Consider the following 27,289-nt stretch of genomic DNA (forward strand, 5'->3'; position numbering starts at 1 on the left):
TTTAACCGCGTTTATGTCGAAAACTATGCATCCTACGAAAAAACTTGTAAAAACATTTTTTGCTTAGAATGAGCCAATAAATACAAAAAAAATGTTTTGTTTGGCGAAAAACCGCTGGTATGTGATTCCTCAAGTTCTTTGTTTATAACATTCTTATCGACATCCGGATCGACTGTTACCCAAAAGATTCGTGTTCTATTGGTCAAAATACATAAAAAAAAACTTGGGTAAGTCCATCTGAATTAAGGAGGCCGTTGTACCCCCACTGGCGACAGGACTATGATAGATAGTGCAATATGAAGATAGCTCAGTGGAGACAGTTGTTCTCAGACATCCGTTAGTGATTCTTGCTAATTCACATATACCTAGCTACATCTACATACTTTTAGTATTATGTAAGGGTTCCTACACTGGTGCATCATACTCTTCAAATTCAAAAATTCTATAAATAGTAATAATATTTTTTAAATTACTTTGCGCAATTTATTTTAAACTAAACAGATTTCAGTTGTTTTGATTACTACCTAGAACTAAAAACTCTTTAGATAAATTTATTACCTACCTTAGATTACATGTATTAATTACTATATATTTAGATAAAATTCAAATACTCTCACTAGATTGCTTGTTGTCAGTTAGTGGATGTCGATCATGAGCTATCCAGTATTGTGTTGTTTTGTGATAATCGCTCTACTCGTAATCGTGTTTTTAGACAACCAAGCGAGGGACGATGGGACAATAACTGAAGACCTGTGTACTCTAATACAAAACAAAAATAACCCCTTTTTTAGAATAAGCAAAGAGGGGAGAAATATTTACACTGGACCAGTTGAGGCATATGATATTTTAGGTAAGCCGAATAGCCTTTTTGTTTTATATCCTATATCCTTGTTTTCATTATGGTAGGGGAGCCCAAGCGGGGATTTTTGCAGTAACTCGGGAGCGTCAGATTATCATATGGGGAGAAACCTGGTACCCTGTAGATGTACCTCCACCATATATTGGCTCTAAACACAGGGACGTTCGTTAAGGGGGGCCGAAAAAAATCTATCCTTAGAAAAACTAGAAATCGTCAGATTAAGATAAGGTAAGTTAAGTACATGCAAAACAGTGTATATTTCAAAAATCTGACGATTTGGGAGGGGCGTAAGGAAATGGGTGAGTCACAAAATTTCACAAAAAAAGCGAATATTTCGCGAAATGAACGATAGATCTAAAAACTAAAAAATACGAGCTCAATATTTGTCAAAAATCTATCGAATGATAGCAAATACGACTCCCCAAGGAGAGGGGTGGGAGTAAATTTAAAATTTTAAATACGAATCCCGCGATATTTCGCGAAATGAACATCAGATCGAAAAACTGAAAATACACTTATTCAATATATTTGAAAAATCTATCGAATGGCACAAACACGACCCCCCACGGAGGTGGGGTGAGGGGTTACTTTAAAATTCTAAATAGGAGCCCTAATTTTTTATTGCATATTCGGATTCCTTACGTAAAAATAAGTAACGTATTTGAAACATTTTTTCGAATTATGGATAAATGGCTCTAAAATCGGAAAAAACGATTGTTGGAAATGGAAAATTAAATTAAAAATGGAAAGTCCAAAGTCTCCACTAAAACTGGAAAACTACTTAACTTTTTTTGGTTTTAGAACCTACTCTTCACTCTTCACAACCCAATAGGTCCCCAAAGACGCTCGAGTGACTGCACATTTAGCATACTTTCCTCCCCTACTTACATTTTTCAGATATGCTTTTATGATATACACTAGTTGTCAGATAGTTCAAAATGATAATACGTTTTAGACAGAGAATTGAAATTTATCATTATACACAATAGATATTTATACGAGTTTTACTACTGTCTTTTCTTTTTGTAATACGTATCCATTTCGGTTTACTGTAAAGAGACCGAAATCATTAGACCGAAAGCAGTAGACCGAACTCATTAGACCGAAAATCACTTTACCGAAACCTCACTAGACCGAACAGCAGAAGACCGAAAAGCAGTTATTTTTACTTGTCGCAGTAAAAGAAATAAGACTAATGTAATTACAACTAAATGTTATTTGAATAGTTATTATAAACAGTTAAATGGTGTTAACGTCACTCTACCCTTAATTTATTTTAACCTTCACTAATTTGTTTAACGGATAAAAATTATTTCATATCAGACTGAGTAACAATTTACACAGTATATTGTTATGATGTGCTTCTTATTAATTTTATATTAATTATTATTTATTTGATTAATTATTTAATTGTCGCAAATCATACATAAAAAAATGAATAAAAAATCTCAGGGTGCCTTTTTATAATATTAAAAAAATTGTCTAAATTATCTTACGTTATACTTATCTTCTCTCGTGGTTTCAGTATCTCTTAGTTGATCCTAATCGGGATAAAATAGGAAAAGAAATAAAGCAAAAATATAAAATAAACATACAGAATTGTCTTTTATTTATCAAAATCCATACTCTAAAAATCTATCAAATCTAAAACCTGTGGACACAGATGTCCGAATGAAATTTTTACCACTTAAATTTATTCTAGTTAAAAAAAAAACAATTTATCGGTTTGTTTCCGATGATTTTGGTACAACAAATTAAACAAAACCAAATTATGTATTCGCAAGATTAGCTATACTTCTTATTTACTTTTTGAAATATTGGAATTTTAATTCCTACGCTTTTTACTCAAAATTTTAGTTTCCAAACATAAAAATATCTTTCACATAAGTTGACTGACCTTTTGCTTCACTCACTCTGATGTCTTCTCGTGACCCAAAACAGCTCTCCCTCGTTGACTATGTTAAAGGCTACTCATCAAAGCCCTCTCCGTTCTCCAGCTTCAAAACTATCAGCATACCAGCACCAATTCTCCAAAACGAGCCAAAGCCTCTTTTGACCAGTACTCGATTCAAACAGAACTCCAAAAATTCTCTGCTCTCCTTCTCACAATAATACAGAATCAAAGAGGTATTTCGTCTCAATTTGATCTGTCTCTCGTTCCACTTTTCAGCACTATTCTCCACTATCAAACAACCACTGGTACTTGCTAACTACTTATCCACGAAAACGTCGACCGCCCCTCAGCGCTGCCAATAACATACTGACTTCTTTTTCAAACTCACTCAATCATTCAAACCACTTTTCCCCTTCCAAATTGCCAAGAATCAGAAACATTTCTCTTTTCCATTCGACAAACAAACAGTCATTCTTTCAAAATTATTCCGACCATCTTAATTACTTTCAGGAAACTCTACAACATTTACTCGGGGTGAAACAAAGATATTAAAATTCCAAACTTTCTTTTAAACCATTTTTCTAGAAAATGATAATTACCTCTACCTGTGGATTTTATAGTTCCCGTAATAAACAATCTTTTTCCATTTTAAATCTAAATACATCGTCCTTTTCACTTTAATTATTCACAAAAGTCTTTAATGGTTCACCGGAAAGCTCATTAAAAAAGAAATCCACTTACATCCAAACTAAATTCTAATAAATATTTACAAATCAATATACAGGGTGTATCAAATTTATGTGCCCGCGTTATTTAAAAAAAAATTTAATTTAATTTTCATTTTGCCTGTGATTGATAAATTGAAAACACAATAACATCCCGGACTTGTTTTGAGATAAAATCAGTATTAATAAGTGCAACAAAAAAATGATTTTCTCTCGACAACAACACTTTTCTATTGTGTCAAAATACTGAGCCCCACCTGAAAAACAATTGCTTTCTTTTTCCCAGTGTCTGTACTTAGATGGGATAGGGTAAGTTTTCGATCGAAAATTTCTTAAGTCTTTAGTCTCAAATGAATTTTCATACTTCTTGGCTACTCTGTTTTCTTCATTTATTAAATTTTCACATTCCCTCCATATTACACGCAGTTCCTTCTCCTTTTCTTCTCCACATATCAATTCTCTTTCTTTTTCCTCCGATTCTCTACACATGTTTATTGTGTATTCTGTCTTCTCCATTTTGCATACTTCCTCTTTAAATACCGCAGTTTCAATTGTATCTTTTCCGCCTTCTTTTTCTATTCTGATCTCTTCTTCTTCTGGGCTCATCTCATCTTTTGAGGAATCCCAAGCTTCATTTTCCTGTGTCAATCTTTTTTCTTCCTTTTCTTATTCTGGGCTCATCTCTTCTTTTGAGGAATCCCAAGCTTCATTTTCTTTTGTCAATCTTCTTTCTTCTTTTTCTTCTTCTGGGCTCATCTCTTTTTTCGAGAAATCCCAATCTTCTTTTTCTTTTATCCATCTTCTTTCTTCTTTTTCTTCTTCTGGGCTCATCTCTTTTTTCGAGGAATCCCAATCTTCATTTTCTTTTGTCAATCTTCTTTCTTCTTTTTCTTCTTCTGGGCTCATCTCTTTTTTCGAGGAATTCCAATCTTCATTGTTTTTACTTATCTTCTGCTGCTTTCTCCTCTTTCTTCCCTGTCCTTGCTTCATTGCCAAATTCATTTCCACCGTTTGTTTTTTGTCTACATTTTCCTTTTTCCGTTTCTCATGTTCCTTGTCCATTTTCAGAATATTCGGTTCTTCTTCTTTTCCATCTGTGATTTTCATCGTGTTATTTTGAAATCTAGCACCACATATTTTTCTGACAATTCATCCACTCCTACGATCATATCATGCATCATGTTTGGCATTATAACACATTGTAGTGCATAAAATTTCTTCCCCAATCGAACCCTTATTCGTATTCCTTCATTTATTGTTGCCAAAGTCCGTTTATTTGCGCTCACTAAATTTACCCTGGGAATTTTGTAAATCAAATTCGTCAAATCAACCTCTTCTATTAATTTCCTGTTAATCAAAGTAATTTCTGAACCAGTATCAATCATAATTTTAATCGGTTTCTCATTGATAAAACCATCTACAAATTTTAAATTAGATCCACTTCCTTTATCATTATTTCCTGCTAATTTAATAAATTCCTTCGGGTGACAAAAAATTCCTGTTTGTTCTTTTGTTTTTAGTGAGCGCTTTCGTGAAAAGACGCTTGCTGTTCTTCTTCGCTTCTTCTTCCGTCGCTTTGTCTCTCATCCTCATATTCATATATTTGCGTGTTGTTTACCGCGCTTCTGTTTTCTCTTTGTCTGTCGGCCCCATATCGGTTTCCACGATTTTCCTGTTCATTCCTTCTATTATCATTTCTGTCCTCTTGATTTGTGCGGGTGTTATTTCTATTATGGTTTTCTCGATATCTGTCTTCGTTCCATTGCCGATTTCTTTGTTCATAGTTTCCTCTTCCGTTGTCTCTATTTTCGTTTTCTCTTCTTGTGTAATCTCTCCTAAAGTTCTGTCTTCTATCTCTATAGTCTCGATTTTCGCGTTGTCTATAATTATCTTGCGATCTTCTTATTTCTCTTTCTCTCATTTTTGCTTCTCGTATTTGCAAGAATTGGCACAAACTGTCGATATCTTTGTAGTTTTGTAGAGTTATGTGATCTTCTAAGGTATCTTCAAAATGTCCGGCTATCAGTTCTACTAGCTGTTCGGATGAATAATTGTACTGTAGATGTTTTGCATTATTGTATAATTGTAGTGCATATGTTTTCTCTGAAATACCCATTCTATCATGGTACCTCCCATTTTGCAATTCCGTGTTTATTTCTAGCTGTTGTATTTTTCCCCAGAAATAACTCAGGAACTTTTGTTCAAATTTATGCCAATTGTCCAATTCTTCTTCTTTGCTATCGAACCATAAACTTGCCTCATCTTTAAGATGGTTCCTTATCGTTTCTTTGGCTGTCTCGAAGTTACCGATGTGTCGTATTTTCTTTTTTAAATTGTTTATGAAAATTACTGGGTGTAATTTTTTTACATCCCCGCCAAATCTTATTTTCACATCCTCTGTACTATGGATAATCGTTTCTCTTCTTTCTCCGGTCTCTCGTTGTTTTCTGATATCATCAATTAGTTTTTCATTATTTTGGAATCTTTCTTCTATTTCTTTCTTGTCTTCTTGTAAAGCATTTTCAAATTTGGTTTCCAAATTTTCTAGTTCCTTTTTCTGGCAATTTGTTAACTCCTCCATTTTATTTTGAATTTTCATTTCTTGCTGTTCTATCTCGTTTTTTATTATTGTCAAACATCCTTTTACTTCATTTTCATACTTTTCTATGCGTTCCTCCATTTTCTTGTTGTTCTCTTCTATTGCTCGTTTCATTTTTTGTTGTGTTTCATCCATTTTTTGATCCAATTTTTGTTGTGTTTCATCCATTTTTTGTTCCATTTTTTGTTGTGATTCATCCATTTTTTGTTGTGTTTCATCCATTTTTTGATCCACTTTATCCATTTTCTTTGATGTTTCTTCCTGATTTTTATCCATTGTCCTTTTTGCTTCATCCATTTTTTGTGACTGGAGTTGCATCAGTTGTAATAATTTATCTACTCCTGATAATTCCTGTTCTGATGCCATGATTGTTGTTTCGAAAATGTCTTCCTGTTCTATATGTTCTTCTTGTTCCAAATGTTCTTCTTGTTTTTTGTTTTCTTTGCTTTTGCTTCTGGTTGTTATCGACATGTAGTTAAAATTTATCCCCGCCTGATACGAAATTCGAAAATACCTTGTATGCTGTCGAGACGAAAATTTTTCTCTCCCCAAATATAATCAATTTATCCCACAAATTTTTAAATATTTCAAAATTCAAATCAATCAAAAATAAAATAAATATGTAAAAACTGTACCTAGATAAAAAAAATTAAGTCAAACAAATATTTCAAAAATTTTAAATATATCAACTTTTTCCGACGGGCAAATAAATTTTCCTTCACCTGTTTTTCCGTTTCCTATTCCCTTCAAATTTACAACCAGAGATACTTTAATGTCCTACGTTGGCTCGCCATGTTGTTATGATCTGCTTCTTATTAATTTTATATTAATTATTATTTATTTATATACTCTGTATGAGAGTACAAAGACTCGTTTCATATAGTTTCTCTGAACCGCATTTTTGGAATATTTTCCCAGCGGTGCCTTTTGATATTTTGATATCTAGGTCAACAGAAAACTAGAATCGAGTCGCCATTTATTTCACTTATTCCCCGTTAGAGGGCGTTCTAACCTTACTCCGGTATAAATAGTTTTATTGTATACCGAGAACTACGGAAGTTTTGATTTAAATTTGTCTTCTTGCATAGCCTCCTTGACAAAAGGTAGACCTAGAAATAGCGCTATCGGGGGATGGCAGGAGACAGATTTAAATCAAAACTAAACCGTCTATTTTTGTATTTTTACTAATGCCATACTCTGTATGAGAGTACAAAGACTCGTTTCATATAGTTTCTCTGAACCGCATTTTTGGAATATTTTCCCAGCGGTGCCTTTTGATATTTTGATATCTAGGTCAACAGAAAACTAGAATCGAGTCGCCATTTATTTCACTTATTCCCCGTTAGAGGGCGTTCTAACCTTACTCCGGTATAAATAGTTTTATTGTATACCGAGAACTACGGAAGTTTTGATTTAAATTTGTCTTCTTGCATAGCCTCCTTGACAAAAGGTAGACCTAGAAATAGCGCTATCGGGGGATGGCAGGAGACAGATTTAAATCAAAACTAAACCGTCTATTTTTGTATTTTTATTATTTATTTGATTAATTATTTAATTGTCGCAAATCATACATAAAAAAATGAATAAAAAATCTCTGGGTGCCTTTTTATAACATTAAAAAAATTGTCTAAATTATCTTACGTTATACTTATCTTCTCTCGTGGTTTCAGTATCTCTTAGTTGATCCTAATCGGGATAAAATAGGAAAAAGAAATAAAGCAAAAATATAAAATAAACATACAGAATTGTCTTTTATTTATCAAAATCCATACTCTAAAAATCTATCAAATCTAAAACCTGTGGACACAGATGTCCGAATGAAATTTTTACCACTTAAATTTATTCTAGTTAAAAAAAATCAATTTATCGGTTTGTTTCCGATGATTTTGGTACAACAAATTAAACAAAACCAAATTATGTATTCGCAAGATTAGCTATACTTCCTATTTACTTTTTGAAATATTGGAATTTTAATTCCTACGCTTTTTACTCAAAATTTTAGTTTCCAAACATAAAAATATCTTTCACATAAGTTGACTGACCTTTTGCTTCACTCACTCTGATGTCTTCTCGTGACCCAAAACAGCTCTCCCTCGTTGACTATGTTAAAGGCTACTCATCAAAGCCCTCTCCGTTCTCCAGCTTCAAAACTATCAGCATACCAGCACCAATTCTCCAAAACGAGCCAAAGCCTCTTTTGACCAGTACTCGATTCAAACAGAACTCCAAAAATTCTCTGCTCTCCTTCCCACAATAATACAGAATCAAAGAGGTATTTCGTCTCAATTTGATCTGTCTCTCGTTCCACTTTTCAGCACTACTCTCCACTATCAAACAACCACTGCTACTTGCTAACTACTTATCCACGAAAACGTCGACCGCTCCTCAGCGCTGCCAATAACATACTGACTTCTTTTTCAAACTCACTCAATCATTCAAACCACTTTTCCCCTTCCAAATTGCCAAGAATCAGAAACATTTCTCTTTTCCATTCGACAAACAAACAGTCATTCTTTCAAAATTATTCCGACCATCTTAATTACTTTCGGGGAAACTCTACAACATTTACTCGGGGTGAAACAAAGATATTCAAATTCCAAACTTTCTTTTAAACCATTTTTCTAGAAAATGATAATTACCTCTACCTGTGGATTCTATAGTTCCCGTAATAAACAATCTTTTTCCATTTTAAATCTAAATACATCGTCCTTTTCACTTTAATTATTCACAAAAGTCTTTAATGATTCACCGGAAAGCTCATTAAAAAAGAAATCCACTTACATTCAAACTAAATTCTAATAAATATTTACAGATCAATATACAGGGTGTATCAAATTTATGTGCCCGTGTTATTTAAAAAAAAATTTAATTTAATTTTCATTTTGCCTGTGCATAAATTGAAAACACAATAATATATAAATAAAATAATACAAAAAAATACAATAAACAAAAAGACAGATACCTACCTATACAAAATCTTAGCATAATTTACTGCAAAATTTTTAAATTTATTTACGATTTCGGTCTAATGCTATTCGGTCTAGTGAGGTTTCGGTAAAGTGCTTTTCGGTCTAATGAGTTCGGTCTACTGCTTTCGGTCTAATTGTCGTGTACGATCCATTTCGGATGTTGGCAATCATTATGTAAATTTTGACTTACAGTTGGTCGAAAAGTTCTCCTTTTGGAGCCTGAAAATACGTATTGTTCTCAGGCCTCTCTTACTAGACTTTTTCCTAATATCCAATTGAAGTAAACCACAACTCTCACTAAAAGGCCTTTTTATCATGTGACGAACGCATGCACAGCTTCCATGTTGAAACAACATAGAACCTTTGTTGTTCCCTGCTAGTTTTATCAATAATAGAGAAGTTAGGCATCATTTCTTGTTAGAGATATTTTTCTTTGTTACTTGTTTACTATAGGTACTTACAAATAGTATCTATAATTGTTTATTCTAATTGATGATATCTATCGATTGTCATTACTTACTTGTTAAAATATATTATAGGTACAAGGTACAATACAACAATATTATCCTAGTCAATAATCAATAAAATAGATCATTTAATAGATTAAGTCTAAAAATGACAAATTCAGGTACTGAATAGTATCTAATATATATGGTACAGTTCAAGTTGATTATCCAGTTGGAGTTGACTCCAACTAGTTGGAGTCAACTCTAACGGCTGGTTTCAGTAAAAGTTGATTATAAATATAAAATGAAGATTTATATTCAACATTTACTAGTAAAAGTAGACTCCAACTAGGAAAAGTATACTCTTCCCAATGCCATTTAGTAAAAGTTGATTCTACTTCACACAAACAGCCGATTCTATGTTCAAATTAGTCTAGGCTGTAGCGTCGCCATCGTTGGGTAAATTACTTCGATTCGAATTTTCTGCACAAACTTACTCAAAAAGAGGTCCTTATAACAAATCTACTGGGTGCCAGGCAGTACCTTGATCGATAAATTGTTTAAACAATTTTTTTTAGACAAATTCACAAAAATAATTTTTTTACTTCGAACAATTTTTTTAGATCATTTGGGTTATTCTGAGCAAAAAAAAGGTATTTTGTGATTTTCTCTAAAATTGATTGTTGTCGAGTTATACGCGATTTAAAATTTGAAAAATGCGAAAATAGCCATTTTCAAGGCTTAATAACTGGGTTAAAATCCATTATTATGAAAGTCAGAAAGTGACCAAATCAAAGTTTATAGCCCCCTCTACAAGATCCAGCAGAAATTTTTGTCACTATTTTATTACTAAGCTTTATCTTTAATTATTAACAATGAGCGCTAAGTGCGTATTAGGCGGCCGTCAATGGTGAGTGCTAAAGAGATGCACCATTCCAGCCGTCCAATGGTGAATCTCACTCGCACTCACATTGACGGCCGCCTCGATACACGGTTAGCGCTCATTGTTGATAATTAAAACTAATATCTTATTAATGAAATAATGACAAAAATTTCTTCAGGATCTTATAGAGGTGGGTTTAATCTTTGATTTTTTTTAGTTTCTGATTTTTATAATATATAGTATCGTATGGCATTTTTGCCTTTCGGACAGTTCCGGCGCCAATTACATCTTTAACAATGTTTCAAGTAACTAGTGTCGATGTACACTAGCCCATTTCCATTATTGGAAATGAAAATGACTTTATGACTTTAGCAGGGCTCGAACCCACGTGCACTGGCGTATGAGGCCAGCGATTATGCCGTTACTCCACGGCCGCTCGCTCGACTTTCACAATAATTATCTTTAACCGAGTTATCAAACCTTGAAAATGGTTATTTTGGCGTTTTTCAAATTTTAAGTGGCTAATAACTCGATAACAGTCAATTTTAGAGAAAAATAGGCCCAACGGATCTAAAAAAAAATTGTACGAAGTGAAAAAATTACACACACCGGCAAAATTAGCCGAACACCTTAAAAATGGGACATGTTTGATGTCTCGAATTTCCTAAACCTGTTGTCCGATTTGAGTGATTCTTTTAGTAAGTTATAGCCTTATTAGTTAAGAATATCGGTGTAATAATATTGTTGCTAGACAGGTACATGTCATTTTATACCGGGTGTTACAATCATACTGTTTTTTTTTTCTTAAAGTTCGGAACACCCTGTGGAATATTCTAATTCTAGTATATATAATATTTTAAAATAAATTAAAAAACGATTGTAGACTTGGGCTTTCTTAACATTTTCTTTTTTGATTCATTTGCTTATGTTGGAATATAAAAAAGTTATGTGCTTTAACAACTAGCCATGTTTTTTATCAATAAATCCTCATAGTAGGGGAGGAAAGTATGCTAAATTTGCATTTTGTAAAGATGTTTCCTATTTAAGATTTTAAAGTAATCCTCCAGCCCACCTCCGTCGGGGTCTTGTTTGGTGCCATTCGGTAGATTTTTGAAAAATATTGAATAGGTGTATTTTGCAGTTTTACGATCTGATGTTCATTTCGCGAAATATCGCAGGGTTCGTATTTAAAATTTTTAATTTACCCCCCTCCCCTCTCCGTGGGTTGTCACGAAACTCTACGGAGGTGGGGTGGGGGATTTAATTTAAAATCCTAAATAGGAGCCCCCAATTTTTATTGCAGATTTGGATTCTTTCTGTAAAAATAAGCAACTTTTATTCGACACATTTTTTCTAATTATGGATAGATAGCGCTATAATCGGAGAAAAATGATTGTTTCAAATGGAAAATTAAATTAAAAAATGAAAAGTCCCCCACTTTATGGAAAATGTAACTTAACCTTTTTCTGATTTTAGCACATACTCTTCACAATCCAATAGGTTCCCATAAAGCTCGAGTAACTGCAAATTTAGTATAGTTTCCTCCCCTACTATGAGGTTTATTGATGAAAAACATGGATAGTTGTTAACGCACATAACTTTTTATTATCTCACATAAGTAAATGAATCAAAAAGAAAAATGTTAAGAAAGCCTAAATCTACAGTCGAGTATTAATTTTAATATTTTACACGTGCTAGAATATTCCACAGGGTGTTCCAAACTTTAAGAAAAAAACACAGCATGATTTGTACACCCGGTATAAAATGATATTTACCTGTCTAGCAACAATATTACTACAACGATATTCTTAAATAATAAGGCTATAACCTACTAAAAGAATCACTCAAATCGGATCAGTGATTTAGGAAACTCGAGACATCAAACATGTCCCATTTTTAAGGTGTTCGGCTAATTTTGTCGGTGTGTGTATTTTTGCGAATTTGTTTAAAATCATTGTTTATCGCCAAACGTCACTAAAATCATTCATTATTGTACTCATTTGTCCTCATTTTCGGCAGTAAAGTAAGACTTTGTTGTATTGAAAGAAGAATGTTACTTTACCTGCCGCGATAATTAATCAAATTAACCGAGATTGAATGTAAGTGGTCAATGGCAGCAATCGATTATTTATTTGAGTGAAATTAAAATTTATTTACTTTAATTATTAAAAATATTGTACAAAATTTATCTTATTATTAATAAAATTTATGTCAAAAAGTAAAATTCTGTAGTGTTTCGCAATTATATTCATACAAAATCAATCAAAACTTTACAGATTTAGTAATTAGGTAGGTATACAATATTGATAACTATCGATTAAACATCAAAACCGGCCATCATGCAAAAGTCATCTGTCATTACTGTCATACGAATTTTTTATTTCGTCTAAAATTAAAAAAATTTCCTCAAAGTTGTAAGTAAGTGTTAATGTTTTTTATGATTGACGATACAATTTTGTACGCACCACCTCAATACTCTTTATCGAACGCGTCTGTTCCTCTGCTCGTAATATCAGACTCGTTCGATAAAGAGTCCCTTTACTGACTGACTTTACTGAAATTGGTTAAACAATTTTTCGACCGCGGTACCGCGTGACACCCTGTGTAAGTTTGTGCAAAAAATCGAATCAGAATAATTTACCTAACGGGGGCGACGTTACAGGCTATACTAATAAGTAGTTGAAACGGTCAAAACAAAGAAACGCACACTCATCAAAAATGCACTTGAGATTCTCGTATAATCAACATTTACTGAATCGATCCAGGAAGAGTCAACTCCAACTAGTAAAAGTTGATTTAAATTTTTAAAATCAACTTTTACTGCTCGTTTCAGTTGGAGTTGACTCCAACTAGTTGGAGTCAACTCTAACTGAGAATCAACTTGAACTGTAACATAATATACAAATAAAATGTTATACGTATAGCGTATAGCACACGATTGTTTATAAAGAAAATTTTGGAGTTGGTTAGAAAATTTATAAAATAATTCGACCAGGGTATTTAGAACAAAAAATAATCGAATAAATTTATTTTTAAATACAGCATCTATTGACTTGCACTTTTTGAGCAGGTGCCGTAACATCTAGTGCCCAGGGTTACTGCTAAGGCACGTCATCTGGAGGCTCGAGGGTTTTCGGCACCAAATTAATACAAACAGATTACTTGGGAGATTTTGTGAACATAAATACGCCATCATACCGGACCCCCGGGGCATCTAGTGCCCGGAGTCACTGCTAAGTCACGTCGTCTTCTATAGTTTTGGGTGATCTCGGCACTTTGATGCAAGCAGATAATTACTCGGGGATCTTTGGGATTTTTTTTGTTTTATGGCATAGACTTGGGTGTCAATTAGCCAGTCACAACTTTTTTTTTCTATTCATACATAAAGAAGGCAACGAGGTCCTTAGAGTTCCATAGCAAACTCTTCCACAGCTCTCTACTCAGTTCAAAAGCTGCAGCTAGCCGCTATGAACTATCCAAGTTGCTCACCACATTTTTCCATTATACATCTTCTTCTTCTTCTCTTTTCATTAATAGGATAAAGGATTTCAATAAAGGATTAATAAGTTTAGAGGTTAATTTTAGTTTCACAGATAAATTTCATTAAAAACAATCATATATATTTTTGCTGTTCAGAGACAATAGATAGGATATATTGAAAGGTGGGGAAACATTACCGTTTATTAAAGCTTCGATTAAATTAGAGGTGTATGGAATGTATTTTGTGCATTCAAAGAAAGTGTGATTCAAATCACCACCTTCTGACATTCAGTACAAAGATTTTTATCAAAAACTTTAATTCTTGCCAGATGTAGAGGGAAACATGCATGTCCAAACTTCTTTTGGATCGTTGAACAAGAATACACTATCCGAACCGATCCCCAGAGCACCTAGTGCCTGGGTCGTGCATATTAGTCATCCTGGGCACTAGGTGGTCCAAGAGTCGATTCTGATGACGTATTGTATTCATGTTCAGCGGCCCCATAAACTCCCGAGTCACAAAATATAGCTCTTAATATACTAATTTTGACAGGTTTCTGCAATTTTGGATGCATTTTATGCACTGTAAATGCAATTTTGCATTTTCACCCATTTTTGAATAGTAGACTTTTTTCCTGACGTCATCTCGAACAAAATGCAAAAAGTTGCAAGTCTCTAGGTGCTGTATTTAAAAATCGATTTATTCCAGTGTTTATTGTTCTAAATGCACTGGTCTAAATTTTATTATGATTTATATTTATACATAGCATGTGTTACTCCTATGACATGATTATGTCACCCGACTGTTTTCAGCTCCCGGCCTAACAGACGCCGAAGATGTTTACCAAGTAACCTTTTTTATACAATGATTTATGAGGGACCCTAATTTAAAGAAAGATTTCGATCGAGTTGTTTACATACCTTTTTCTAATAATTGTTCTTTTGTTATTGTACTAGTAAATTCGATTTTACGTGCTTTAAGTTATTATGTAAATACTCGTTTATTCTGGATAATTCTTTTGTATTCGAGATGATTAAGCATTGTATAAATAAGATGGGATTTTGAAATTAGCGGTTAGTTGTGAATTTGAAAACGTCGCGTCGGTGTATTTTGATATGTAACGGGCGCGGTATATTTTTAATTGGTAATTAGATAAATTAGATTTAGTGTAATAAATAAATTAAATATCGTAGTTTGTAAAATAAAGGATATAAATTCAGTGTTCTTCATTTGTTTAGAAATAAGTTATTAAAAATAAATAAAGTTAACTAAAACTAAACATTAGTGCCTAAAATATCATAGAAAAGTCAGTTTTGTAACACTCCACAGACTTCATAATGACACCGTTCGGTTGTTCTTCTTCATACATATATTATCATAATAATAATCGATTAAAAAAGTGATTTCATAAATTTTGCTTATTCTTCCTTTTATCTGTCCTTTATTAATTATTGAAAAGTTATTTATTTATAAAAACATACATAATTCGAAATTTGAAAAGTAACTTTGTTGATAAAACAAAGTTATAACAGAATAATGTTTGTCATTTGTTATTAATACCTCGTATATTTATAACAGCTTGCATACCTCTTAGTACTGTGGTATTTAAATTATGAACATGAAATTGGTCAAATTCGTTCAATAGTGGGTCGATTCAATAAAAATAAGTATTATTTTAGAAGTAGAGATTTAAGCAAAAGCTAATACTTATAAGGACAAGATATTCTTCTTCTTGTAGTTGCTTCTCCTATCAGAGGTTGGCTATCTTCACAGCTATCCGTACCTTATTGGCGGCTGCTCTGAAAAGATCTACTGAGCTGCAGTTATACCACTCTTTTAAGTTTCTCAGGCAGGAAATTCTTCTTCTACCTATGGATCTTTTCCCCTTAATTTTGCCCTGCATTATAAGCCTTAATTTCTCATAGTTCGCACCTCTAGTAATGTGGCCCAAATGTTCCAGCTTTCTTGTTTTGATGTTCTTTATCACCTCGCAATCCTTGTGTAGCCTTATTAACACTTCTGCATTCGTAACTCGTTGGATCCATGGTATTTTCAAAATTCTTCTATAGCACCACATCTCAAATGCTTCCAACTTCTTTATGGTGTCTACTTTCAGTGTCCAGCTTTCCATTCCATACAACAAAGTCCAGAACACGTAGCACCTTAAACTGCACAGGAAGGTCTCGATTAACAAACATTTTTTTCATTTTTATAAATGCTTTTCTTGCAATTTCGATGCGTGTCCTGATTTCTCTACCTTGGTCATTGATTTCTGTTACCCAGGTTCCCAGATATTTGTAGTTATTCACTCTTTCTACTTGTTTTCCCTCGAAATTAGTGTTGCCCAAATGCAAGACCAAGACGAGACTTGGACAGTCTTGGTCTTGGTCTTGCACCAGTACACCTGGTCTTGGTCTTGGTCTTGGTATTTCACTCCCAGTCTTGGTCTTGGTCTTGGTCTTGCAGCAAGAGTCTTGCAAGTCTCGCAGTTACCCACTAGCACATTGCTATTTATTAATAAACAACTCACATTAGGTGGGTTTGAACCCACGATCTAAACTATCCTTGCCTATACTCTAACTAACTGGGCTATCTACCGTGTCCCACGGGAGTCAGTCTCTTTGTTAATAAACGTTTGCATTTAATAACCTGACATGTGCTAAAACATGATGAAAACACAAAAAATCAAACAAATGACATAAACTTATCTAGACTGTATTTTAAACAACATTATCTGTCTAGAAAGGGATTGATGGACTCTCACATTAGGTATATGAAATGAAGTGGAATAAAAGAGTTCTACAATTTGCCATTTATTCAAATAAAAAATAAAAAAAATACAAATTAAATTACAGCACAGTACGCAATAGCTTTGACACTATTATTAGTTGAAAATTTTTGTTTGCTATTAGTTTGATCTTTTATCAATTTTAAGATTGACTTTTTTTTAACAAGAATTAATACAAAGTAATACACGCAGTTTAATTATATAACATTTATACAGAGTGAGATTTATGTATGGAACCCCTCAAATATCTCGGAAACGACTTGAACGATTTTTATAGAATTTGGTGAATAAAGGTCTTCTAATGCGGCCGATATTATAGTGGTAATTACAGATTGTTACCAGATCTTGCGTTTTTTTGAAAATATAATGAACTTTAGTATTTCGAATAGAACACCCTGTATATTTTTGCATTTTGAACCATAATAACTACTAATTAATTTTCATGTAATATTTCCTATATACCGAAATGCCGTAATTTATATATTAGTTATTTCTATATTTATTTAAAAAAAAAATTAAACAAATTATAAAAATCAATTGTTTCAGCCCTGGCAGACTTATTTTAGGTTCTTTGAATTATATGGAACAAAAAAAGGTCTTTTGTAGTTTTTGTCTAAAGTTATTCGTTTCGAAAAATGACGATGTTCAAGGCTCAAAATCACAAGTAATAGCTATTTGTATAACAAGGGAGGAAAGTGCTACTTTTGCTCCCGAGAATGAAGTTTACTGCCCGATGCGTAGCGGAGGGCAGTAATCATCCAAGGGTGGAAAAGGCACTTTACTCCCATGTTATACATATGGTTTTCCCACCTTCCTCAAATAACAAGTCATTTTTTTCATTTTTACTTAATTTATTTTATGTAACTAACCAACAAAATTTATTAGAACTAAATCGAACAAGTAGATACAATATAACTCTCAACTGTCAAATATAAGTCAAATTATTAATGTAAACATTGTTAAATCAAAATAACAATTTACTGTTTTTTACGATTCTGCAAAATACAGAGTGTTTTATATATAAATGTTAAAATGTATAGATACTTACGTAATAGAAAATAGATATTATACAGGGCGTCAATAAGTTATATTTCAGGAATGACATATGACGTTACTTTTACTTTTCCTCCCTAGGGAGGAAAAGTACAACTTTGCTCCCTACAATCAGGTCCGGAAAAGTATACTTTCGGTAGAGGTAGGTGAAAAAAAATATTATTTTCGAAATCTCGAAGTGCCTAAACTGAAGTTTAAACTTTATTTATCAGTTGTCTATAAGTAATTTGTTTATTTCATTTTAAAAAACATTGTTTTTTAGTTTTTAATGCAGCCCGATCACCCATCCTCTCATAAGTTCTTCATTAACAATAAAACAAACAATGGCAAAATCACACATCGGACAATATCTCTTTTTATATAATAATAAATATCTCTTTTTTTGAAATTTGAAGGTTTTTTATCATTTTACCGTGCGCCAATGGACTATACATGGTAGCCAGGCATTATCTTATCTAGTGCTTTTTCAGCAAAAAATTTTGTTGGGCCGATTGATCTAATATCTAATTGCACACCCTGCAAAAAGTAGGATGTTTAGTCTTTACGATATGGATAAGGAAAAACAATTGAGTCCGTAACAGTGAATATGGTATTCGTATTATATTTTTATCACCTTATAGGCGACATACTTCTTTAAAAGTTTCAATGCGATATTGTTATACACACAACACAAGAAGATTATTTTATGAAAGGTTGCTATTCTCAAAATCTAGGCAATTGCTCAATTGTAATTAATTTCGGAGCGAAGGCGTCGTCTGATATTAGAAAAGAATGAAATATTTTATTTTTACATTGTATAATAATTTACTATGACCTCTGAGTACGTATCCAATAAATAAGTGTTCATATTTTTAATTCGGTATGTATGTTCATCGTATTGTTCATAATGCGGATAAATCCATTTTTCCAAATTTTTGTTACATATTTTTTTGTATCTCATAGTCTCTAAGCATATACCCGAGCTAATATACAGGGTGTAACAAAAATACAGGTCATAAATTAAATCACCTATTCTAGGACCAAAAATAGTTATAATGAACCTAATTTACCTTAATACAAATATGCATATAAAAAAGTTACAGCCCTTTGAAGTTACAAAATGAAAATCGATTTTTTCCAATATATCGAAAACTATTAGAGATTTTTTATTGAAAATGGACATGTGGCATTTTTATGGCAGGAATATCAAAATAACTTTTGTGTACGTTCCAATTAAATTATTATTGTGATACTATTAGTTAAATTCAATATTTTTAAAACTTTTTTGGTTCTTAGTATTTTTTCGACAAGGCAGTTTTTATCGAGTTGCGGCTTCTTTTCTAATATGTTTACGTAGAGATTTTATGGGGGTTTTGTTCCTTTAAACCTCCCAAATGGTTGTGTACGTTCCAATTAAACTATTACTGCGATACCATTAGTTAAACACAGTGTTTTTAAAACGTTTTTGCTTCTGTGTATTTTTTCGATAAGGCACATTGTATCGAGATGTGACTTCTTTTTTAATATGGTTTAAAATATACCTAAATATGTAAATCGTAAATAAATCCTATTATTATCAAGTCTCCATAATCGCACTTAACCATATCACAGATGAACATAACATATATGTGGCCATATACAAATGTGTGGTGGATTTGACAAGTAATATGCAAAATATTTCGACAAATACTGACTTTTCGAAAAAATACCAAGAGGCAAAGAAGTTTTTAAAGCATTGTGTTTAACTAATGGTACTACAATAATATAATCAAATTGAAACGTACACAAAAGTTTGGGAAGGGTTTAAAGGAACCAAACCCCCATAAAATTTTTATCGGGTGTCTAAATTTCACTATAATTTTTTCTTAAGATACTACTGCTTTAAGAATGCCACATGTTCATTTTCAATAAAAAATCTCCAACAGTTTTCGATATATTGGAAAAAATCGATTTTCATTTTGTAACTTCAAAGGGCTGTAACTTTTTTTATGTGCACATTTGTACTAAGGTAAGTTAGGTTCAATCGAACTATTTTTGATCCCAAAATATGTGATTAAATTTATGACCTGTATTTTTGTTACACCCTGTATTATTCCATAAAACGACACTCAAACTGCAAGACGCAAGAGTCTCGCAGGCTTGGTCTTGTTCTTGCTCAAGTCTTGCACGGTCAGTCTTGGTCTTGGTCTTGCTAAAATAAGGCGGTCTTGGTCTTGGTCTTGGTCTTGCTAAAACGCAAGAACAAGACCAAGACTGCAAGACCAAGACCGATTTTGGGCAACACTACTCGAAATCTAGCCTTCCTACTGTGTGTTGCTTAAAAATAATCATGAACTTGGTTTTCTTAACGTTCATTTGTAGTATTGTAGTCCATATTTTATACTGACTTCATGTAATCTATTTACTAATCGTTGCAGTGCTTCTAGACTCTAGACTGTTTGCAAAAATAGCGGTGTCGTCTGCGAATCTTATGTTGTTCAAGATTTTTCCGTTTATTGATATACCCTGTTCTTCCTCTGATATTATTTCCTTAAAAATAAAATCGCTGTACAGATTGAATAACAATGGAGACAACACGTAACCCTGTCTAACAACTCTTTTGATTTCTGTGTTTTCCGTTTCGATATTTTCAATTGTAATCTTTGGTTTTTGGTTCCAGTACAGATTGACCCGTATATCTCGACTCTCGACTAACAACATTTTGTTCTTTTAAAAGTTCTACAATTTTCTGATGTCGTACTCTATCAAAAGCCTTTTGATGATCTATAAAGGAGACATAGAGATCTTGGTTCATTTCTAGTCGTCTTTGTCAAGACAAGATATTACTTATTTATATTTGAATAAAAGTAAGTTTTTTCTGATAAGGTAATACTGGAAAAACATTCTGAAATTAAGTTTAGCACTTAAAAGTATACAGTTGTAAGTGATACTTAACTTAGGCTTGTAAGTACATATTTATTTTTAAAATTGTCTTGTGATGTTATTTATATCTGACTTAAAATATTATTGTTAAATAGTCTGAAGATCCGCACTAAATTCAGGCAATTTGTTTTATAGATAGAATAGATAGATTTTTCTTATGATTACTTCTTGATATGCTGAATGGGGTTAGAATGTTTCTATTTTTTCCACTGTTGATGAGGACTCCTTGCAATCATACTGACACCATTTTTTTGAACTATAATTTCTTCTTCTTCTTCTTCCTTTATATAGGCAGTACTGCCTGTTTTTCTTTAACGGTGCCTTTCATTCTGCCCCTAAATTGTCATTCCAGCTTTTCCTTGGGCGACCTATACTTCTTCTGCCTAACGGTGACTTGTCCCTGGCTATCCTTACTATCCTTGATTCATCCTGCTTATGTGCTGATTCCACTCTTCTTTTCTGTTCTTTACCCAGGTATTTATATTGTCTTCCCCATATATGCGTCGGATTTCCTCACCTCGTACCATCTCCTGTAGTCCTTTTCAAGCAATCCTTCTAAAGACCTTTATTTCGTTGGTCTCCAGATGTCTTCGTGTTTTGCTTGTATCTGGTCTTGTTTCGGCTATGTAAGTTTTAACTGGTCTAATAACTGACTTATATATTCGGGCCTCTGTTTCTAAAGGTGTTTGTTTTTCCAAATTGAAGATCTTGGGACCAGAAGGGGACAAGCCACAATTTCGTCAAAAATGAGTTAAAGTAGAAATCGCACACTCTAAGACCATATTAATGTCCCAAACAGAAAATTTCAGAAATGAATAACCATTTTCAATTTCGTTGCAAAACGAAAATACAGCCGAACCATATTCTAGTTCAATCAGAGAGCGCCGCAAGCACCTCTACCGGTTTCGAAACTTATTAGTCTCTCATCAGGAGGCACATATGCTACTCTCCCTGATCCAACCAAAACAAACCCCAGCGGGCGGTCCCGAATTGCAACGAACGAAATGGCATAGATGACCTAGCGGCAACTGCTAGCAAAAAGACTAAGTTTTCACTCTAATGGCATACAGAATATCCCACCAGAATGAAAACAATGGGAACCTTCTCTGGTTACACCTCCGAGGCTTCTACAATTTGCAAGCCATACGGATGCTGAGACTAAGAAAATTTCAGCTTTTTCTCATAGATGGCGTCGCTGTAGTAAGTCCCGTTGTGTCACCATTACTTTATATTGCAACAGAAGGAGACAAGCCACAGTAGTAATCAACATGGTGGCCGAACATTCCGGTGCATGTAAACGGAAAATAGACTTGGACGAGTTTGATTCTGAAACAAAGTGACAAATCCCTTTTTAAATAAAAGCGAAGATGACAAATACTACAGTTTTCCTTTTTTAGAATATAATTTTTTTAGTACCAAAGGGGATAAGCCTCATATTTTTTCAAAAAATATTCACTAACTGAAAAACCGTTAAATAAACATTTGTGTTATTTTAATTGTTTATTTAATAACATATTTTCAAACGATTGTGGACCTTGCTTCCGAGAAAAATTTAAAAATTGGATTTCAGGATCTGAAAATAAGTTTAAAATGGTGTTTTCTCCAAAATAATATTTTGTGGCATGTCCCCTACTGGTCCCAAGGTCTTCAATTGTGTTGTTTAGGCATCCGGCCGTTCTACTGGCTTTAATTATTTGGTATTTCTAATTATTTTTGTAATTTCTTTATCTCTTTATTAGTAAACTGTAGGCGTCCATAGGACCATAGGAGATATGCCCTTGGAACATGTGAAGGTATAAGTCACAGAGTTGAGCGTTTCTTAGGTTTGGGATGGTTTTGGAAACGCTTAATGAATTTGGATTTGGTCTTTCTGCATATAGTATTAACAGCTGTTTTTGTCCTTTTGTCTTGGTTCGCTTTCAGCTTTGTTTCTGCTCCTTTATTAAATATCTTTTTTCTACAATTTAGTTCTACTCATTCTTCATATTAGACAAGGCGAAAACGGCGGGTTCGTTGGGAAAAATATTCCCATGAGATTTTTTTGCATCCCAGAATAAGGTTCAAGAAGTCGCTCACGTGAAAAGTGGCCCAAATTTTTTGTAACAATTTTTTTTTATTTGCTCTATTTGCTCTCTCCTATTTTCGTCGTCTATGTGATTATATATTGTAAAATCCGGAGATACGGGATGCAGCCAGAAAGCAGTTTATTAACGAAAAGTCTTGGATTTAAAATATTGTTTATTATATTTTTTTTCAATTTTTCTAATTCTTTAAAAAGTAGTAAACTTTGTATCTAGGGCTTTTCGTTGTTTTCCTCGTAATACGAGAGATGTCGCTAGATTGCGTCTCAAAAGGTGGAATCATTGTATCGCGATGGTTTCCCTTAAATAGGCAGATTGTTTATATTCCTTTCAGAATTGTGACTGCATAGCTTCACTGAGGAGGTATGGGGATGCTGAAATAGCTATATGGAGATGGTGGTCCAACTCTGAATCGAATATAAACAAAAACTGAATTTATCTTTTCCATTTTTCAGTTTTGAGTATTTACAAACTGTCTTTCGGTCCTTTTCCTAGACGAAGAGAAGGTAAATGCGTGGCCTAAGTGTCCTCTATTTGCTTTCTCCTATTTTCGTCGTCTCTGTGATTAGATATTGTAAAATCCGGAGATACGGGATGCAGCCAGAAAGCAGTTTATTAACGAAAAGTCTTGGATTTAAAATATTGTTTATTATATTTTTATTTCAATTTTTCTAATTCTTTAAAAAGTAGTAAACTTTGTATCTAGGGCTTTTCGTTGTTTTCCTCGTAATACGAGAGATGTCGCTAGATTGCGTCTCAAAAGGTGGAATCATTGTATCGCGATGGTTTCCCTTAAATAATTGTTTATATTCCTTTCAGAGTTGTGACTGCATAGCTTCACTGAGGAGGTATGGGGATGCTGAAATAGCTATATGGAGATGGTGGTCCAACTCTGAATCGAATATTAACCAAAACTGAATTTATCTTTTCCATTTTTCAGTTTTGAGTATTTACAAACTGTCTTTCGGTCCTTTTCCTAGACGAAGAGATGGTAAATGCGTGGCCTAAGTGTCATATATTTGCTTTCTCCTATTTTCGTCGTCTCTGTGATTATATATTGTAAAATCCGGAGATACGGGATGCAGCCAGAAAGCAGTTTATTAACGAAAAGTCTTGGATTTAAAATATTGTTTATTATATTTTTATTTCAATTATTCTAATTGTTTAAAAAGTAGTAAACTTTGTATCTAGGGCTTTTCGTTGTTTTCCTCGTAATACGAGAGATATCGCTAGATTGCGTCTCAAAAGGTGGAATCATTGTATCGCGATGGTTTCCCTTAAATAGGCAGATTGTGTATATTCCTTTCAGAGTTGTGACTGCATAGCTTCACTGAGGAGGTATGGGGATGCTGAAATAGCTATATGGAGATGGTGGTCCAACTCTGAATCGAATATAAACAAAAACTGCCTTTATCTTTTCCATTTTTACTCAGTTTTGAGTATTTAGAAACTGTCTTTCGGTCCTTTTCCTAGACGAAGAGAAGGTAAATGCGTGGTCTAAGTGTCCTCTATTTGCTTTCTTCTATTTTCGTCGTCTCTGTGATTATGTATTGTAAAATCCGGAGATAAGGGATGCAGCCAGAAAGCAGTTTATTAACGAAAAGTCTTGGATTTAAAACATTGTTTATTATATTTTTATTTCAATTATTCTAATTGTTTAAAAAGTAGTAAACTTTGTATCTAGTATCTAGGGCTTTTCGTTGTTTTCCTCGTAATACGAGAGATGTCGCTAGATTGCGTCTCAAAAGGTGGAATCATTGTATCGCGATGGTTTCCCTTAAATAGGCAGATTGTTTATATTCCTTTCAGAGTTGTGACTGCATAGCTTCACTGAGGAGGTCAGGGGATGCTGAAATAGCTATATGGAGATGGTGGTCCAACTCTGAATCGAATATAAACAAAAACTGCCTTTATCTTTTCCATTTTTACTCAGTTTTGAGTATTTAGAAACTGTCTTTCGGTCCTTTTCCTAGACGAAGAGAAGGTAAATGCGTGGCCTAAGTGTCCTCTATTTGCTTTCTCCTATTTTCGTCGTCTCTGTGATTATATATTGTAAAATCCGGAGATACGGGATGCAGCCAGAAAGCAGTTTATTAACGAAAAGTCTTGAATTTAAAATATTGTTTATTATATTTTTATTTCAATTATTCTAATTGTTTAAAAAGAAGTAAACTTTGTATCTAGAGCTTTTCGTTGTTTTCCTCGTAATACCAGAGATGTCGCTAGATTGCGTCTCAAAAGGTGGAATCGTTGTATCGCGATGGTTTCCCTTAAATAGGCAGATTGTTTATATTCCTTTCAGAGTTGTGACTGCATAGCTTCACTGAGTAGGCATGAGGATGCTGAAATAGCTATATGGAGATGGTGGTCCAACTCTGAATCGAATATAAACAAAAACTGCCTTTATCTTTTTCAATTTTTTTTTTTAATTAAATTGCAAGAATCAATATTTTTCTCCCGGACAATTTTTCTGTAGGTTTTTTTGGACCATTCTGGATAACAAAGGTCTCTTATAATTTTTCTCTAAAGTTGATCGTTTTCGAGTTATAAGCAATTTAAAATTGAAAAAAACGAAAAATGGCGATTTTCAAGGCTTAATAACTCGGTTAAAATTATTACTATGAAAGTCAATATATGACTAAATCAAACTTTAAAGCCCCCCCTACAAGATCCTGAATAAATTTTCGTCATTATTTTATTACTAAGCTCTTATTTTTAAGTAATAATATTGAGCGCCATGCACGTGGTAGCCGCCTGTAAATGCTGAGTGCGAGAGAGATGCCACTCCGGCAGTCCAATTGTGCATCTTACTTGCACTCACATTTACAGACGCCTATACCACGTGCATGGCGCTCAATATTATTACTTAAAAATAACAGCTTAGTAATAAAATAATGACAAAAATTTCTTCGGGATCTTGTAGGGGGGGCATTAAACTTTGATTTAGTCACTTTCTGACTTTCATATGATAACTTTTAAGCGAGTTATTAAGCCAATCGCCATTTTTCGTTTTTTTTTAATTTTAAATTGCTTATAACTCGAAAACGATCAAAAGAGGAAAATTATACCAGACCTTTTTATCCAGAATGGTCCAAAAAACCTACAAAAAAATTGTCCGGGCCAATAATATTGATTTTTGCAATTTGAATAAAAAAAAATGTTAAAAAAAATTTGGCCTACTTTTCACGTGGGCGACTCCTTGAACCTTATTCTGGGATGTCTCACGAATGTAATTATGCAAAAAAATCTCATGGGAATATTTTTCCCAACGAATCCGCCGTTTTCGGCTTGTCTATATTTTGGATTGTGATTTAGTTCAGTGTATGGCCGCTATATGTTATTTATACTGTATATACTACATACATCTTGATTAATTCAGATTTATTTGAGCATGTTGTTCGGGATATAAGTATTATTCTTAAATTCAAAAATAGCTATGACTTTTCAGACCCTTTTCTATTTTCCATAATTTTACTTTTAGGTGACACAGTCATATTCATTAACAATCAAGAAGTGAAAACATCGTCAGAAGAACATTACGTCTACGTAATATTCTTGAAAGAACCTGCAATAAATGGTTTATCTATAAAAGAAAAAGAATTCAACGTAAACGACATCGAGATAGGCGATTTATCACTGCTAGAACTGAATGTTAAGAAAATAAATGCGAATCTCTTGGAAAAAAAACTTGAAACTTCTTTTAATCGATACAAAAGGGAATGTAAAAGTGGTAATGAAGAAAAGGTAACAGAAGAGATCAATGAAATAAAAAGATTACTAAACGAATTTAAAATATCAATTCGCATGGAACAATACCAACAAAACTCTACAAGCAAAGTCTTTCCTATAATAATTGTTGCGGTAGTTGCTATTATTTTCTTTCCTTTTTGTGTAGGTTACTAATAATAATTTAAAAGACTGATATGTTTTGTACACACTTCTAACAAGTGAAAGAATGGGAAAGAAAAGTATTTTTAAATGTTTAGTTTTTTTTTAATTCTTATCTGAGCGCTTTCGGCTTACACAGCCATCATCATAGCTATGCTATAATAAAGTAAAGAACTCTCATGAGTAAGTAAATTTAGATTTGATCTATTTATAAGTGTGTACAAGTCATACAGTCTTTTTCAATTCAAATAATTTAGATTTAACAAAGTTTAACTGACGTCAAAAGTTTAAAGTACCATTAATCCATCTTTAATTTCCAAAAAAATCCTTGTATTTTACAATAAAAAACTTTAGTTGTTGGTTGAAGATTTTAATTTTAATTTTTAGTCAGTACCTAGTTGTGAAAAATTTTCAAAAAACATCCAGAACATCACATAGGACTTTCACAAAATACGCTAAAATAATTTTGTGCGTGGTAAGGATTTACAAACCTAACACCTGAACCAACAGAGTGAAGGCAGAATGAATGAAGAGTAGATGAAAAGTATTTAATAGTTTTAAGTAGGTACCTAGGATCTTTATTGCAGAATAATGGGGAAATATATGGAGATGCATGCAGTAGAATTAGGATGTTAGATGGATGAAGTGGAAGAAAACGAGTGGTGTGTTGTGTGACAGAAAAATTCCAATGAAGCTGAAGAGAAAGTTCTATAAAGCAACTA

At 33.1% G+C, this 27,289-nt stretch overlaps 2 protein-coding genes across 2 annotated transcripts in view; one reads left to right on the top strand and one right to left on the bottom strand.

Moving 5' to 3' along the window:
* LOC126890551 (uncharacterized) overlaps positions 1–27,289 on the bottom strand; it is a 201,386-nt gene that overhangs the window by 92,515 nt on the left and 81,582 nt on the right. The window lies entirely within an intron of this gene.
* LOC126890558 (uncharacterized) lies at positions 606–26,933 on the top strand. The gene is made up of 2 exons (XM_050659591.1): positions 606–850; positions 26,161–26,933. The coding sequence occupies exons 1-2, from the start codon at positions 643–645 to the stop codon at positions 26,580–26,582; spliced, it is 630 nt and encodes a 209-aa protein (XP_050515548.1). The 5' UTR covers positions 606–642; the 3' UTR covers positions 26,583–26,933.

This window comes from Diabrotica virgifera, chromosome 1 (assembly GCF_917563875.1).
Source record: "Diabrotica virgifera virgifera chromosome 1, PGI_DIABVI_V3a".
Lineage (NCBI taxonomy): Eukaryota > Metazoa > Arthropoda > Insecta > Coleoptera > Chrysomelidae > Diabrotica > Diabrotica virgifera.